Source organism: Trachurus trachurus (assembly GCF_905171665.1).
Source record: "Trachurus trachurus genome assembly, chromosome: 22".
Lineage (NCBI taxonomy): Eukaryota > Metazoa > Chordata > Actinopteri > Carangiformes > Carangidae > Trachurus > Trachurus trachurus.
In genome coordinates, this window is record NC_139907.1 from 4,338,874 (window position 1) to 4,353,505 (window position 14,632).

General features: G+C 41.4%; 1 protein-coding gene across 1 annotated transcript; it reads left to right on the top strand.

Moving 5' to 3' along the window:
* Positions 1-587: 587 nt before the first annotated feature.
* LOC311006127 (creatine kinase, testis isozyme-like) lies at positions 588-14,476 on the top strand (the record flags this gene model as incomplete). The annotated part of the gene is made up of 7 exons (XM_083998828.1): positions 588-780; positions 3,711-3,865; positions 7,769-7,901; positions 8,989-9,160; positions 10,047-10,170; positions 12,090-12,279; positions 14,168-14,476. The coding sequence occupies 7 exons, from the start codon at positions 588-590 to the stop codon at positions 14,368-14,370; spliced, it is 1,170 nt and encodes a 389-aa protein (XP_083854954.1). The 3' UTR covers positions 14,371-14,476.
* Positions 14,477-14,632: the final 156 nt, after the last annotated feature.

Here is a 14,632-nt window from a genome sequence, read left to right on the forward strand (position 1 = left end):
GGAGGGAAATGTGACAGTTATAAACTCATTTGGCAGTGTAGTTACACTTAAATTAATGTATTTCGAACATGTCTAAATGTCTAATTAAAATAAAGAAAGAAAGAAAAGCTTAATGACAATATTTATGACAATTGTAATGATCTTGTTTTTTTGTTTTTTTAAGTTTGACAATGGGCTTTATGCACAGCTCCACTACTTCCTGAAATAAGCCAGCTCGTTTATTTCCTGTCTAACATTATTGGACCAATTGATTAATCCAGGTGTGTCTGACCTCACAACAATGGTCAAGCACACCTGGATGAATCAATTGGTCCAATAATGTAAGACAGGAAATAAACGAGCTGGCTCTAGGTCTAGGTCTGCTACGACATGTTTATGACAGGTTATGTTGTCCTGGTTTATGTCAAGTTGTCATAACTAAGACATCTCAAACAATGTCAACTTTGCACCAAAAGGGACATAACTTTCTGAATTACAATAAAGGACAACTGTCATAAGTATTCATTGATGTTTATGACAGGGTTATGTGTGAAATGTGCTTATGACTGAGCTGCCGACCGGTTTGTTTCACTGTGCAGGGATCAGCCATGCCTTTCAGTAACACATTCAACCGGGTGAAGATGAAGTTCGCCTCCGAGCAGGAGTTCCCGGACCTCAGTCAACACCACAACCTCATGACCGACTTCCTGACTCCGGACATGTACGAGCGTCTGAGGAGCAAAAAGACGCCCAGTGGGTTTAGTCTGGATGATGTCATCCAGCCCGGGGTTGATAACCCAGGTAAAAAAAAACAACTGCTTTTTGCACTGTGACCTTGCTGCAGCGGAGTGTGAGCAACAGATTCAGACACAGGGCCGTTGTATAGGGGAGAAAGGTGATGATAATTCTAGGGGCCCAGTGGGGCCCATAAAAAACCCCAGTAGTCTAATCTTTGTATGACTGATTTATTTTGTATAAGACCCTGAATAATACTCATAGTACACTGTAAAAACTCAACATCTTTCCAAGAATATTTGTCTTATTTCTTGTCCAAATGTCTAATTTCTAGTCAAAGCTAATCTCTTTCCACTTAAAATAAGACTCATAACCTAAAAATGAACTTGTTTTTAGATAATTTTCACTTAAATTCACAATAAATAGAAAAATCTGCCAGTGAAAGTAAGTTTTTTGTGCTTGTAATAAGGAAGAAAAACTTGTTCCACTATCAGATTTTTTCTACTTATTCCAAGTGAAAATATGCTTGAAAGGAGTAAAAAGTGTCTAAAAACAAGCTACTTTTAATATGATGTGTCTTACTTTAAGTATAATGATATTTGTTTTGACTAGAAATTACATTTTGACTAGAAATAAGATAAATATTCTTGCTAAGATACTTGAGTTTTTGTAGTGTAATGCCGCATTAGCATCAAAACAAAGTAGGCTAAATAAAAAATGATAATACATACGTAGTCTAAGAAAAAAAACTGGAAAAGTTAGGGGGAGGGGCCCACTTTAGTATTCTTTAAGGGGGCCCAGAATTCCTAGCAACGGCCCTGTTCAGACATATGGAGACCAGTTAGCTGCTGCCCCCCCTCCATTTAAAAAAAAAAACTTTATTATCCACAGAGTGGAAATTCCTCTTTGGTTTCACCATAGACATGTCTCACGAAACAGAACACAATGACACAGTAAAAAACATTTCAAGGATAAAGGTGAATGTGTGCGTGAATGGGTGAATGTGATGTACTGTAAAGCGCTTTGGGTATCGTTCAGGTATAGTAAAGCGCTATATAAATACAGACCATTTACCATTTACCATAAAAGAAAATATATATATATAATAGCCTACGGCAGTAACTGTACTTCACACATCACACATTCAAATAGGCCCACATAATTTCATATTTGCGTTGACAGCTTCTGGGACAAAGGACTTTTTGTATAGGTTCTTCCTTGCCATCTGTAGTCTATACCGCTTCCCCGAAGGCAAAAGCTCAAACTCGCTGTACATGGGATGAGAGGAGTCATTAATTATCTTCTCAGCTTTACTTCTAATTCATTCATCATAGAGACAGCTCAAATGTTTCTGTGGCTTCCCTAAAATCTTAGAGGCCATGTTCACTATTCTCTGCAGTTTGTTTCTCCCTTTAATATTCAGGTTTCCGTACCACATGATCATGTTAAATGATAAAATACTTTCCACCAGGCTCTTATACACTGTTTCTAAAATACTTTGACTCACTCCAAAACTGTTAAGCTTGCGTAGCAAGTGGAGGCGTTGTGAACATTTTTTAAAAACATGATCCGTATTGATTTGGAAGGTAAGACTACTGTCGATGTATGTGCCTAAATATTTAAAACCATCGACCATTTCGACCATTTGTCCATCTATATTTACTGGCCTCCTAATTTTTTATTTTTTATTTTTTTGAAGGCTCAGTACAATGTATCACAGATACAGCTTTATTATTAAATGGTAAAAGATTACAGTGTTGCATAATGTATGCAGAGAGCAGCTGATAATCCACAGCTGTGTCAGAGTGTTGCTGCCTACAGCCTTAAAGGGATAGTTTAACATTTTGGCAATTTCTCCTATCACCATAATCCCCTATAGTCACAGCAGTAGGTTCATTACCTTTAATTATCGGTGCATGTTGTTTTGAGATCGGCGGGGCAGAGTCGTGAGCTGCTCAGTGAACACAATGGAGGTGAACGGTACAGGTCCCCTGTCCCTCATCAAACTCATCAAATACACAATCCAACAACTGCAAAACGCTCTGGTGGACAAGTTGTGACCTGCACATTCACCATGCTATGAGATAATAATGTAACATTATGCAACATTACAACACATGAAGCAAATACTCTGAACTACTTGAGCTGTTGAAATCTGTCTCTAACGTTACATGATTATTTCATAACTACTGCCAGTAAACCTGGAACTCCGTCAGCGCTTTTAGCACTTCATGTTCCCTTGTCTAAAAGTCAATACGTTTTTTGAATGGGATTTTTGGTAAAATACCTCAAATTTGGTCTGTAAGCTTATTAAGCGGGTACACGTTAGTAAATACCCTACTGGTGAATTTAGAAGCTTTTGTGTCTTAAAAAAGGCGGTTGCTAACAAGTTGCTCAATACGTGTGTTGTTTTTATGTAGCCTATGTTATTTCACGTATGTTACGGATCTATAACAAGTAAAAACAGTCTCATTTCCCCGTTGTACAATGTTTTTATGAGGCTGAAATCAGTGGAAAGCTTCGCGGTGGTGACGTTAGTCATGCGACTGTGTAGTAGTCTGTTAAAGTCTAATGTAATAGCTTTTTACTTCTAGCCATCGCTTTAAGCTTCAAATACGGTAGAAAAGGTGTTCATGTGTGAAGATTATCTCACTGAACAAAACTTGCAAGTATCATAAACTACATAGTGTTTTAGTCACAGAGCTGATTTTCTGTCATAATCCAAAACGTAGTGCAAAAAAATCCCATTCACTTTCTTTTCCGGGAACCAGCGCCATGATAAACTTCCGGGTTTTGACCGTTTTGACGCAAGCCCCAATTTTCCAAAATGTCTAACTATCCCTTTAAACATTCAGTTCAGCACCTGTAGACAACGGCAGGTATAGTCTACTCTGTGCTCACTCTGTAGACTGTGTTTGTGTTTAGCACATTCAGATAGTGAGGATGTAAGTCTGTCTGTGTTTCCTGTCCATTGCCTCCTCTGACTCAACGTAAAGGCCGTCCCTTCGTCTTGAGCGTTGGCTGCATCGCCGGCGACGAGGAAACGTACGAGGTCTTCAAGGAGCTGCTGGACCCCGTGATCGAGGGCCGACACGGAGGATACAAGCCCTCAGACAAGCACAAGACCGACCTCAACTCAGACAACCTGAAGGTAGTTGCAAAATATTGAAACGTTAGTGATTTAAAGGGATACGCCAACATTTTTTTTTTGTGTGTCTTGCCTCACTCCCGAGTCCATGACCAGCAGATAGACACCATCCTTTCGACTGTGCGTGCAGTAACCATGGAGATAGAGCCGTATCGCCCGTAATTAGCTTAGCTCAAACACTGGAAGTGTATGGGTAGTGTTAGCCTGCCTCCACCTAAAGTCATCAGAGAAACTCTTCAGCAACTCTAAACGGAAACCGGCGGGCCGATCTTCGTCTCAGAGCTGACAAAACTCTCCGGTAAGGCATCTTGAGCGGTCAGATGCCGGTCAAAACGGAGGGTTCAAGCAAAGATGCTTTATTTTGGTTCATGCTAGCTACATCGAGGGTAGGTTAGCTTCCTGTTTCAAAGGAAAAGCACAAATTCTATCGTCATGGTTTTCTGTATGTAAAGGGCAACGGGTGTTTTATTTTGTGAAAGTAACCGGAAGTGCGTTGGTCACAACGGCTAGCTTGAGTAGCGCCGAATTCGTCAGAACAAAATTGCAAACAGCTGGTATTTAGACAAATTAACGACACACTGCTGATCTAAACGGCTACTTTCTCACCTAAAAATGTTTGAAATGTTGATAAAGTGATATATTTACAGAGTTTAGAGCTAAAATGAAATCAGCTTCTGACTGCTGATTTCAGCTCAGGTAGGAGGCAGGCTAACACTACCTATACACTTCCAGTGTTTGAGCTAAGCTAATTATGGGCGATACGGCTCTATCTCCCTTGTTACTGCACGCACAGTCGAAAGGATGGTGTCTATCTGCTGGTCATGGACTCGGGAGTGAGGCAAGACACGAAAAAAAATGCTGGAGTATCCCTTTAAGAGCCATAAACCATCTCAGTGTCGTTTCACATCTCCTCTCTGTGTCCAGATACAAAAGATACAGCGTGAGACAGGACGTTCAAGTTGACAGACACTTTAATTGAGACACGAGTGACCCTCAGTAAACTCCCCCGACATCTCTACTTTTTAACAAAATACAAAAGAAAAAAACAAAATGAGTAGGTATTGCAGTCGACGATTTGGGCCAATGTTACTGAAGCATCAAAAAACCCATCAAATCATCAATGTATAGGCTACACCTGAAATTCTGTCACAGAGCAGATAACATCAAAAATAATTAGACATCAAATGGGATTAACTTCCAACCCATATTGCTCATTTTGCCCCCAGGGAAGCTTTGGCTGTTTCACACATGTTGTATAGGAATGTCCATGGAGGGATTTTGGATTCATGGAAGGGGGTAATTAGCCCGATAGCAGCAGTAACAGGAGGTACAGCTCCCAGTGGAACCTGCTGAAGGATGACTCCCAGCTTTCCCTCAGGGGAAAACGACATTAAATATGGTTGACAGGTCTGACAGCGGGAAAAAAAATTGTTCTTTAATGCTGGAAACCTCCCCCTGACATCTCCAAGACTCACTACCAACAGCGAGGATAAACACTGCACTGCTAAATCAGGGCTCCAGACTAACTTTTTGCACAGTGGCCCCTAACTTTTAAAATTTTAGGAGCGCGCATGCTGTAAATCGACACAGCGAATATTCACATTTCCTTCTCATTCATGATCTTCACAGTGTGAGGAGGAATCTGGTATCTGTCATTACGTGTCAGGCCAAATATGTGTGAGGCTCACACATGTATTTGGCCTGACACGTAATGACAGATACCAGATTCCTTGAGTTGCCCCTTCCATGTTTAAAGGGCAACTTCGGTTTTTTTCAACCTGGGCCCTGTTTTCATATGTTTTTCTGTATAGGCTATGTGAGTGATGGATAATACTTTTATTGAGGTCACTGCAGTATTGAGCCGGGCAGGCAGCCTGCAGCCCAGCTAACGCTCTTGCACGGGGCAAGTGGCTCCCGTCAAAGTTCGCCCTATAAACGGGCATTTTTTTCACACTGACAGGCTCAGATAGTTACAATGAGTGTCCGACAACATACTAGAAAGGAGAAATGAACGTAATAGTCTCTACCTTTAGCTGGAGGTCGCTGTTTGCTGTGATCTGTGTCCAAATCTCACCACGCCAGAAATCTCGTTCGCGGCAAAACACCGGTGGGGACAGGGCCGGCCCTAGGATTTTGGTGGCCCCCTAAACAAGATTTTTGTTTGTGGCCCTGCACTCTAAGCGCAAACACCAAATCACTGGTTAAAACTGAATACAGACGTGTTTATGCCCTCTGAGGTTTGAGGCCATTTTCTCAACTTTTACATATTTTCTTAAATTGATATTTTTAAGATACTTGCAGATGTAACAATACTCAAGTGTTTTATGTCTAAATATTAGAACCTCCGCTGTAAGCACACTGAGGCCAGTTTGTCCTAGAACACTGGATAAAGAAATAATTTAGGCCAAATGCTGGAAATTTGAGGTCTGCTTTTGGAAAAAAATTCAAATCCCTTGTGAAAACACTCCTTCAGTCATGAGAATGAACTGTTTTGGTGCTTGAAATAGGATATGAATACAGTAATAGATAAGTGTAGAAAACAAGTCTAAAATGAAATTTTGTAAGATTGCTTTTTGAGCACAAATGTTGTCATTCTGCCGTTCTGTTTTCACCAAATGTCTCAAATGTGAGATAAAAGAAGCTGAATATTGACTTCACATTACATATAAAGCTCATAGCGTGCACGTGCAGACCTCAGGATGTTTAAATGACTTGATGAACCTACTGTACCTTTCTGATCATGTGGCCCCCCACCTAACGGCTGTGGCCCTAAACAACCGCATAGAGGGTTTATGCCAGGGGCCGGCCCTGTGGGGAATACTGTTACCTGACTGAGGTGAAGAGAGACGACCGGAGAATTTACAAATTGTAACAACAAAATGTTGGGCTGCTCTTCGCGCAGCTTTCACATGTTAGGGCTAACAGTTAGCTGTGCTACAAATGGATGCTAACACTCCTGTCGATGCACTGCGCCGTCGCCGTGCCGACCACAGGGTCTGCTGTGACCACTTTGACCGGGATGACTACTGCCAGTCAGAGGAAGAAGAGACGTGCTAAAGGTAGAGACTATTACGTTCATTTCTCCTTTCTAGTTTGTTGCCGGACACTCATTGTAACTATCTGAGCCTGTCAGTGTGAAAAAAATGCCCGTTTACAGGGCGAACTTTGACAAGAGCCACTTGCCCCGTGCAAGAGCGTTAGCTGGGCTGCAGGCTGCCTGCCCGGCTCAATACTGCAGCCACCTCAATAAAAGTATTATCCATCACTCACATTTACAGAAAAACATATGAAAACAGGGTCCAGGTTGAAAAAAAACGAAGTTGCCCTTTAAAGGTCCAGTGTTAAAATGGGGGGGGGGGGGGGCGTGATAGCTGAACATGAAACTCTTGAAACGTGCTCTCTGACTGGCTGGATTTTCCGTTCGGCGTGCCATACAAACATGGCGGCGCAAGATGGCGACACTCTCTAAAAGCAAGACCCTTTGCTATATGTACTGTATATATAAAAGAAGAATTATAAAGCTACAAAAACCAAACGGATTCTATTCTATAGTGATTGTACACTTGTATGAATATATTCATGGGTAGTAGATTCAGATTTTGCCAATAAACCTTGACAATTATTACACACTGGACCTTTAAATGGTGTTTAAAATAAAACAAACAGCAAATTTACTGGTTGCAAATGCACAAGTAGATGAAACATTCACTTGCACTGTCTCAAATTGTAGGGGTAATTGGAATAGATCTGTTTAATTTGAAGTTGAAATAAAAAGTTAATAATTAACTAATAATTTTTTCTTTTTCCAGGAGAGGAAAAAAAGAAATGAGCCACCGACCACCAGGACCTGAACAAAGAAACTAACTAGTGTGTGTGTGTGTGTGTGTGTGTCGTTCTCTCTCTCAGGGAGGCGACGACCTCGACCCCAACTACGTCCTGAGCTCCCGAGTCCGAACAGGCCGCAGCATCCGCGGGTACTGTCTGCCGCCACACTGCAGCCGAGGAGAGAGACGAGCTGTGGAGCAGCTCTCCATCCAAGGTGAGGACGACACGGTGGCGACAGGGCTTCACTCTGCCCCTAAATGGAGGCTTTTTGCCCTTAATTTAAAGGGATAGTTCACCCAAAATTGAAATTTCACTCATTATCTACTCACCCTCATGTGGACTAAGGGCTGGGAGAAGTTTCAGAGTCCTCCGTGGCTTCTCTGAGTTACAGGGGGTCTCGGCGTAGCAGTGCATGTCCATATAACTGTCTTCGTAACAAAAAGACACACCAAAAAACAGCTTCCGCTACAAACAAGCTTGAAATATAGACTTATTTAATTTTTTTTCGGAACAATTTCGCATTTCGGGGCTTCAATACAAGACGGACATTACATACGAGCAGCATGGAGGTATTTGGATGTTTTTTGGTGTGTCTTTTTGTTACGAAGAAAAGTGGTGTCCATTTGCAACCGTCATATGGACATGCACTGCTACGCCGAGACCCCCTGTAACTCAGAGAAGCCACAGATAACTCTGAAACTTCTCCCAGCCCTTAGTCCACATGAGGGGGAGTAGATAATGAAATTTGAATTTTGAGTGAACTACAGTATCCCTTTAAGATAGATAGATAGACAGACAGAATCTATCTATCTATCTATCTATCTATCTATCTATCTATCTATCTATCTATCTATCTATCTATCTATCTATCTATCTATCTATCTATCTATCTATCTATCTATCTATCTATCTATCTATCTATCTATCTATCGAAAATAACAAACAAACAAACAAAAAAGACTAACTAACTAACTAAAAACTTAACACTGATGAAACAGGTGTCAGGCCGATGTGGATCATGAATGAAAATGAAAAGTGAATATTTGTTTTGCAAGTTAATTTACAGTGTGAGCCCCTGAATTTTCTGCTTGCACTCCTAAAATTTTAAAGAGGAACTTGCAAATGCAGGATTTGTAGATTAATGTCTCCAGCTCAGTGATCGTTATGTAATAAAGCTGAAGTATCTGAGGCCAAGAGAAGTGAAGCCTTTAGTGCAGCAGAGAGCGCCCTCTGGTGGCAGCAGGTGGAGAAACAGCACAGTGAATGGAAAACAGACTGATGAGAACACATCAAACCTGCAGCTCTGGACTCTCTGAGCGGAGACCTGAAGGGGAAATACTTCGCCCTGAAGAACATGACGAAGGCCGAGCGGCAGCAGCTCATCGACGACCACTTCCTGTTCGACAATCCGGTGGCTCCTCTGGTGCTGGCCTCGGGGATGGCCCGCGACTGGCCCGACGCCAGGGGCATCTGGTGAGAGTAAATCTGTAAATCTGTCTGCATCTGTTGGAGCAGGGTTCTTGAAATCATTTTCCAGGACATTTTCAGCTGCTACAGTCTGCAGCACTGCAAAAACTCAAATATCTTACCAAGAATATTTGTCTTATTTCTAGTCAAAATGTCATTTCTAGTCAAAACAAATCTCATCGTACTTAAAATAAGACTCATAACATAAAAAGTAGCTTGTTTTTAGACACTTTCTCCTTCTTTCAAGCATATTTTCAATTGAAATAAGCAGAAAAATCTGAGAGTGGAGCAAGTTTTTCTTTCTTATTACAAGCATAAAAAAACTTGCTTTCACTGGCAGATTTTTCTACTTATTTCAAGTGAAAATGTGTTTGAAACAAGTGAAAATGATCTAAAAACAAGTTAATTTTTAGGTGATGAGTCTTATTTTAAGTGGAAAGGGATGAGTTTTGACTAGAAATGAGACATTTTGACAAGAAATAAGACAAATATTCTCGGAAAGATTTTGAGTTTTTTCAGTGTGACAGACATGTTATCACTCCAAACACTTACACATCCCTCGTCCCATTCATGCTTTATAGACAGTTGTATCTTATTTTGTCCCTTTAACAAGTTTGTTTCTATGTTTATTCCTCTCTCTGCCCCAGAAGTCTGATTTAAAGATGTGCAGTCTGTGGCTCTGACTCATCTATGAAATAATCTCTTACATGATTAGAAATAAAGACAAATTTATCATAGAACAACACAAAAACATGTTGTTTTTGTTTTCAAACCAGGCCCACTACAGCTCTCTGTCACTATAGTTTTCCATTGGTCCACATTAGTCAACCATTCTCCGGGTTTTCCAGGAGGACGCATGGGAGGAAACTGAACTCTCTGTTTGTGTCTTCAGGCACAATGACAACAAGACATTCCTGGTGTGGGTGAACGAGGAGGACCACCTGCGTGTGATCTCCATGCAGAAAGGAGGCAACATGAAGGAGGTGTTCCAGCGCTTCTGCACCGGACTCACCAAGGTCGGAAACAGGAAACACCACGACTCATCATTAGTCTTCATCATTACACACAACACGAGTGTCTGACAGTTTGGTTCTGTTCTGGTAGACCCCCAGAATCAGGCAACGGGCAGCCACTTGCCACTTTTTCTTGCCACTGTTTATATGTAGAGAGAGAGACACGTAAACCATGTACATATCATTAATAACTCATATAAATATCTATCAAGCAATTATTCTTTATTTTCATGGCACTACCTCGTTATCTATTTGCACTACATGTGACCATACAGTCCAATCTCTGTCTGCTTTATTTTATTTATATTAGTCTATTTTATTCAATTATTTTTGTATTATTCTTATTCATTTAAAGCAGAAGTAAGCGGAATGTTTGTGTTAATATAAGTCTAAAATAGTTCTATCTTCCGACAGCAATCACTTCTATAGAGTGTTTGGTCTGAAACACGGGTCTGTCAGTCACTCTGCTCTGCTCTGAGCCGAGGAGAAAACTTTCCTTGTATCCTACAACCTTTATCCAATGAGGAGAGAGAACGGCATAAAGGGCCAGTCCTCTCTGTGTGTGCAGCCAAGGGATGCGCGTGAATGTGGTGACGTAGGGACGAGGGCGGGGACTGCTAACTCCATCGGCTGACAGGAAGTTAGACAAAACCACCGGATCACTTACTTCTGCTTTAATTGGCCAATTAATGTGATCCCATCTACATCGATGGCACAAGTATAAACAAACACAATGTGCTTAACCTAATACCACACAAATAATTACAGGCACTCTGCAGGTTTCACCGGCTCAAATTTAAGACTTTTTAAGACCTTTTTAAGACCATTATGGATATGCAAAAAGGGGCTGCCGCTTCACCCAGCTGGTTCTTTGCTAAGGTGCTGGAGGAAAGAGATCTCCGCACACTTAGATCTATGCAATCTCACTTTAAGACCATTATGGATGAAATGTAAGACTTATCATGACAAATAAAATAAAAAAGTACAAAAGAAATGCAGAGTCACAAAATTAGAAATTGATTGCAATATATAAGTTGAAAGTTGGGCTTGTTTGTAGTTGAAAATACATTCAATAAAGCACAATGAAGTGTCGCAGGAGCATTTTATTGAGCATTTGCAGTAGCGAGGGCTTTGTATTATTCTTATTCTTCTTAAAGGGATAGTTCAACATTTTGGCAAATTGGCCCATTGCCATAATCCCTATAGTCATAGCAGTAGGTTTGTTACCTTTAATTGTCGGTGCAAACTATTTTTAGAAAGGCGGAGCAGAGCCGTGAGCTGCTCAGAGCTACACTACGGAGGCTCATTATGGGATTTCTTGGTTTCCCCCATCAAACTCATCAAATACACAATCCAACAACTCCACAACGCTCTGGTGGACAAGTTGTGACCTGCACATTCACCACGCTATGAGATAATAACACAACGTTACCAGACAGAGTTGTTTAAGAGGGACATTCATGCAAAACCGCTGATGCACGTTGCGTTCAGGGACAGTTTTTCTGCAAGCAGTCTCTGTATTTACCTTGAAAACGTCTCATAGCGTGGTGAATGTGCAGGTCACAACTTGTCCACGAAAGTGTTTTGGAGTTTTAGATTTTGTATTTGATGAGTTTGATGAGGGAAACCAAGAAATCCCATGAGCCTCCGTAGCGTAGCTCTGAGCAGCTAACTTCTCTGCTCCGCCGTTCTAAAAACAGCTTGCACCGACAAATAAAGGTAACGAACCTACTGCTATGACTATAGGGATTATGACAATGGGCCAATTTGCCAACATGTTGAACTATCCCTTTAACTTATTGTTCAATTTCAGTTCTACATCTTTTATGTGAACGTCAGAGAGCAATGCAAACCAGAGTCAAATTTCGTCAACACACTTGACCCTTAAATCCGATTCTGACTCTGTTTCTGTTTGTGTTCAGATTGAGGACCTGTTCAAGGCGAAGGGCAGCCCCTTCATGTGGAACGAGCACCTGGGCTACGTCCTCACCTGCCCCTCCAACCTGGGCACCGGCCTGCGGGCCAGCGTGCACGTGAAGATCCCCCACATGAGCAAACACGCCAAGTTCGAGGAAGTTCTCAAGAGGATGAGGCTCCAGAAACGTGGAACAGGTACGAGAACCTGGAGGAGAAACACTGCAGCTGCGTCTCAGTTCTATCACTTCCATTAGTTCACTGTCATGTAGTAAACGCAACGCATAACTGAATAAATATAATGTTCATACTCTGCAAAATCGACTGAATGTTAGAATACTAGAGTGAGGATTAGTTAAAGCAGTGGTTCTCAACTGGTGGGTCGGGACCTGTTCTGGATGGGTCGCGGACAGCTGGGCAAAAAAGTAAATATTTAATGCGCATGTGATGTTGGATATGTCTTTTATTTTGAAATATAACTTATTTTGAAAGGCACACGACACTTGCACACATGCAGTTGTAATGCTCCTCCTCAGTTTCTTATTAATGTGGCCTGAATGCAGTGAAAATACCTTGTTTTGTTTTGTGGGTCTTTATTTTGTGCAATTTGATATTTATTCACTTTAGTGAATATGCTCTGAATGCAGAGATGCATTAGAAGTCAAATATATTGTTTTGTTGGTCTCCATTTTGTGCAGTTTGATATTTTTTTATTCACTTCCGTACATGCAGTTGTCATGGTCCTCCTCAGTTTCATTCATGTGCTCTGAAATGCACTTTGCTCAATAAAGAGCAAAATGAGTTTTTAAAGGCTTTTTTTTTTTTTTAAATCTTGGTTTGAATTCTATAAAAGTGGGTCGCGACTTAATGACCATGGGAAGATGTGGGTCCCAGAGTGGGACGAGTTGAGAACCCCTGAGTTAAAGTATACGATGTGTTTGAAGGTCGGCATCTGCTACATTGGGAGCTGGTACGAACCTCAACCATATGAGATAAAAGAATATAAAATATGAGATTTAAAAAGTCATAATAATGAGATAGAAAGTCAAATTCATTATATTGAAATTTATTCCCAAACATGGCTTCTAGCTGGTGCATTGTGGGATTTATACTGTACTGCTCCGATGCGTTCCTATGGTAAGTGTGGGTAAGGTGCAAATCAAACGCGCTGCACTTTTGGTCGTTGGAGAAATGGGACACACTTGCGCACTGACACTAAGCACATGAACGCGGACGCCAAGTGTCTAAGTGTGTAAGTGTGATCTAGTGTGTATAATAGGACAGGGCCTGAGTGCCGCTAAAAAAAACTATATATTTTTTATTTTGGATCGCTATTATGACCCGTCAACACATCTACCAGCTTGTTTTGTTTGTACAATACGCTGTGTTTTGACAGACTTGTCAGTGTGAACGCACTTACATGCTACAGGATGGAAGTAATCGAATTGAGACGCCGCATGTGTCTTCAACTGGTGTTGAATTATTGGAACAATTGGTAAAATCATCTTTACTGTTGGATCTACCATCATCATGTATCCTGCAGCAGGCGACTGATCTGAGGTCTGTATCTAAAAGGATAGATCACCCAAAATTGTAATTTCTGAGTTACAGGGGGTCTCGGCGTAGCAGTGCATGTCCATATGACGGTTGCAAATGGATACCAACTGTCTTCGTAACAAAAAGACACACCAGAAAACATCCAAATACCTCCATGCTGCTCGTACGTAATGTCCGTCTTGTATTGAAGCCCCGAAATGCGACATTGTCCCGAAAAAAATTATATAAGTCTATATTTCAAGCTTGTTTGTAGCAGAAGCTTTGAGAATATAGACAGATTTTTCGGGACAATTTCGCATTTCGGGGCTTCAATACAAGAGGGACATTACATACGAGCAGCATGGAGGTATTTGGATGTTTTTTGGTGTGTCTTTTTGTTACGAAGACAGTTGGTATCCATTTGCAACCGTTATGTGGACATGCACTGCTACGCCGAGACCCCCTGTAACTCAGAGAAGCCACGGATAAAATTTCAATTTTGGGTGAACTATCCCTTTAATGTTTGTTGTGTCTTTTTTTTTTGTCTCAGGCGGCGAGGAAACGGCTGTTGTGGGCGGAGTCTGCGACATCTCCAACGCCAACAGACTGGGCTTCTCCGAGGTGGAGCTGGTGCAGATGGTCGTCGACGGAACGAAGCTGCTGATCGAGATGGAGAAGCAGCTGGAGAAGGGTCAGTCCATCGACGACTTGATGCCCGCCGAGACGCCTCTCTCCTCTCCGAACATCTTGTGACCGTTTATTTAATAAAATGAAATGGTTGACGATGGATTTGAAGTTCTTAAAAGTTTGGCTGAGACGTGTGCTGGGACTAATGGGAAACTTCTGTCAAGGAGAAATGTGTCCCGATATGTTCACGGATGGACCCACAACAAGACGAGGAGTCGATCAATCAATAATGGATCAATGCTGCTAAAATCAATAAACTGACTTTGACTTTCAATCACTGTCTCCAACAGGAACAAACTCTTCAAACTGATTCTACTGTATGTGAACG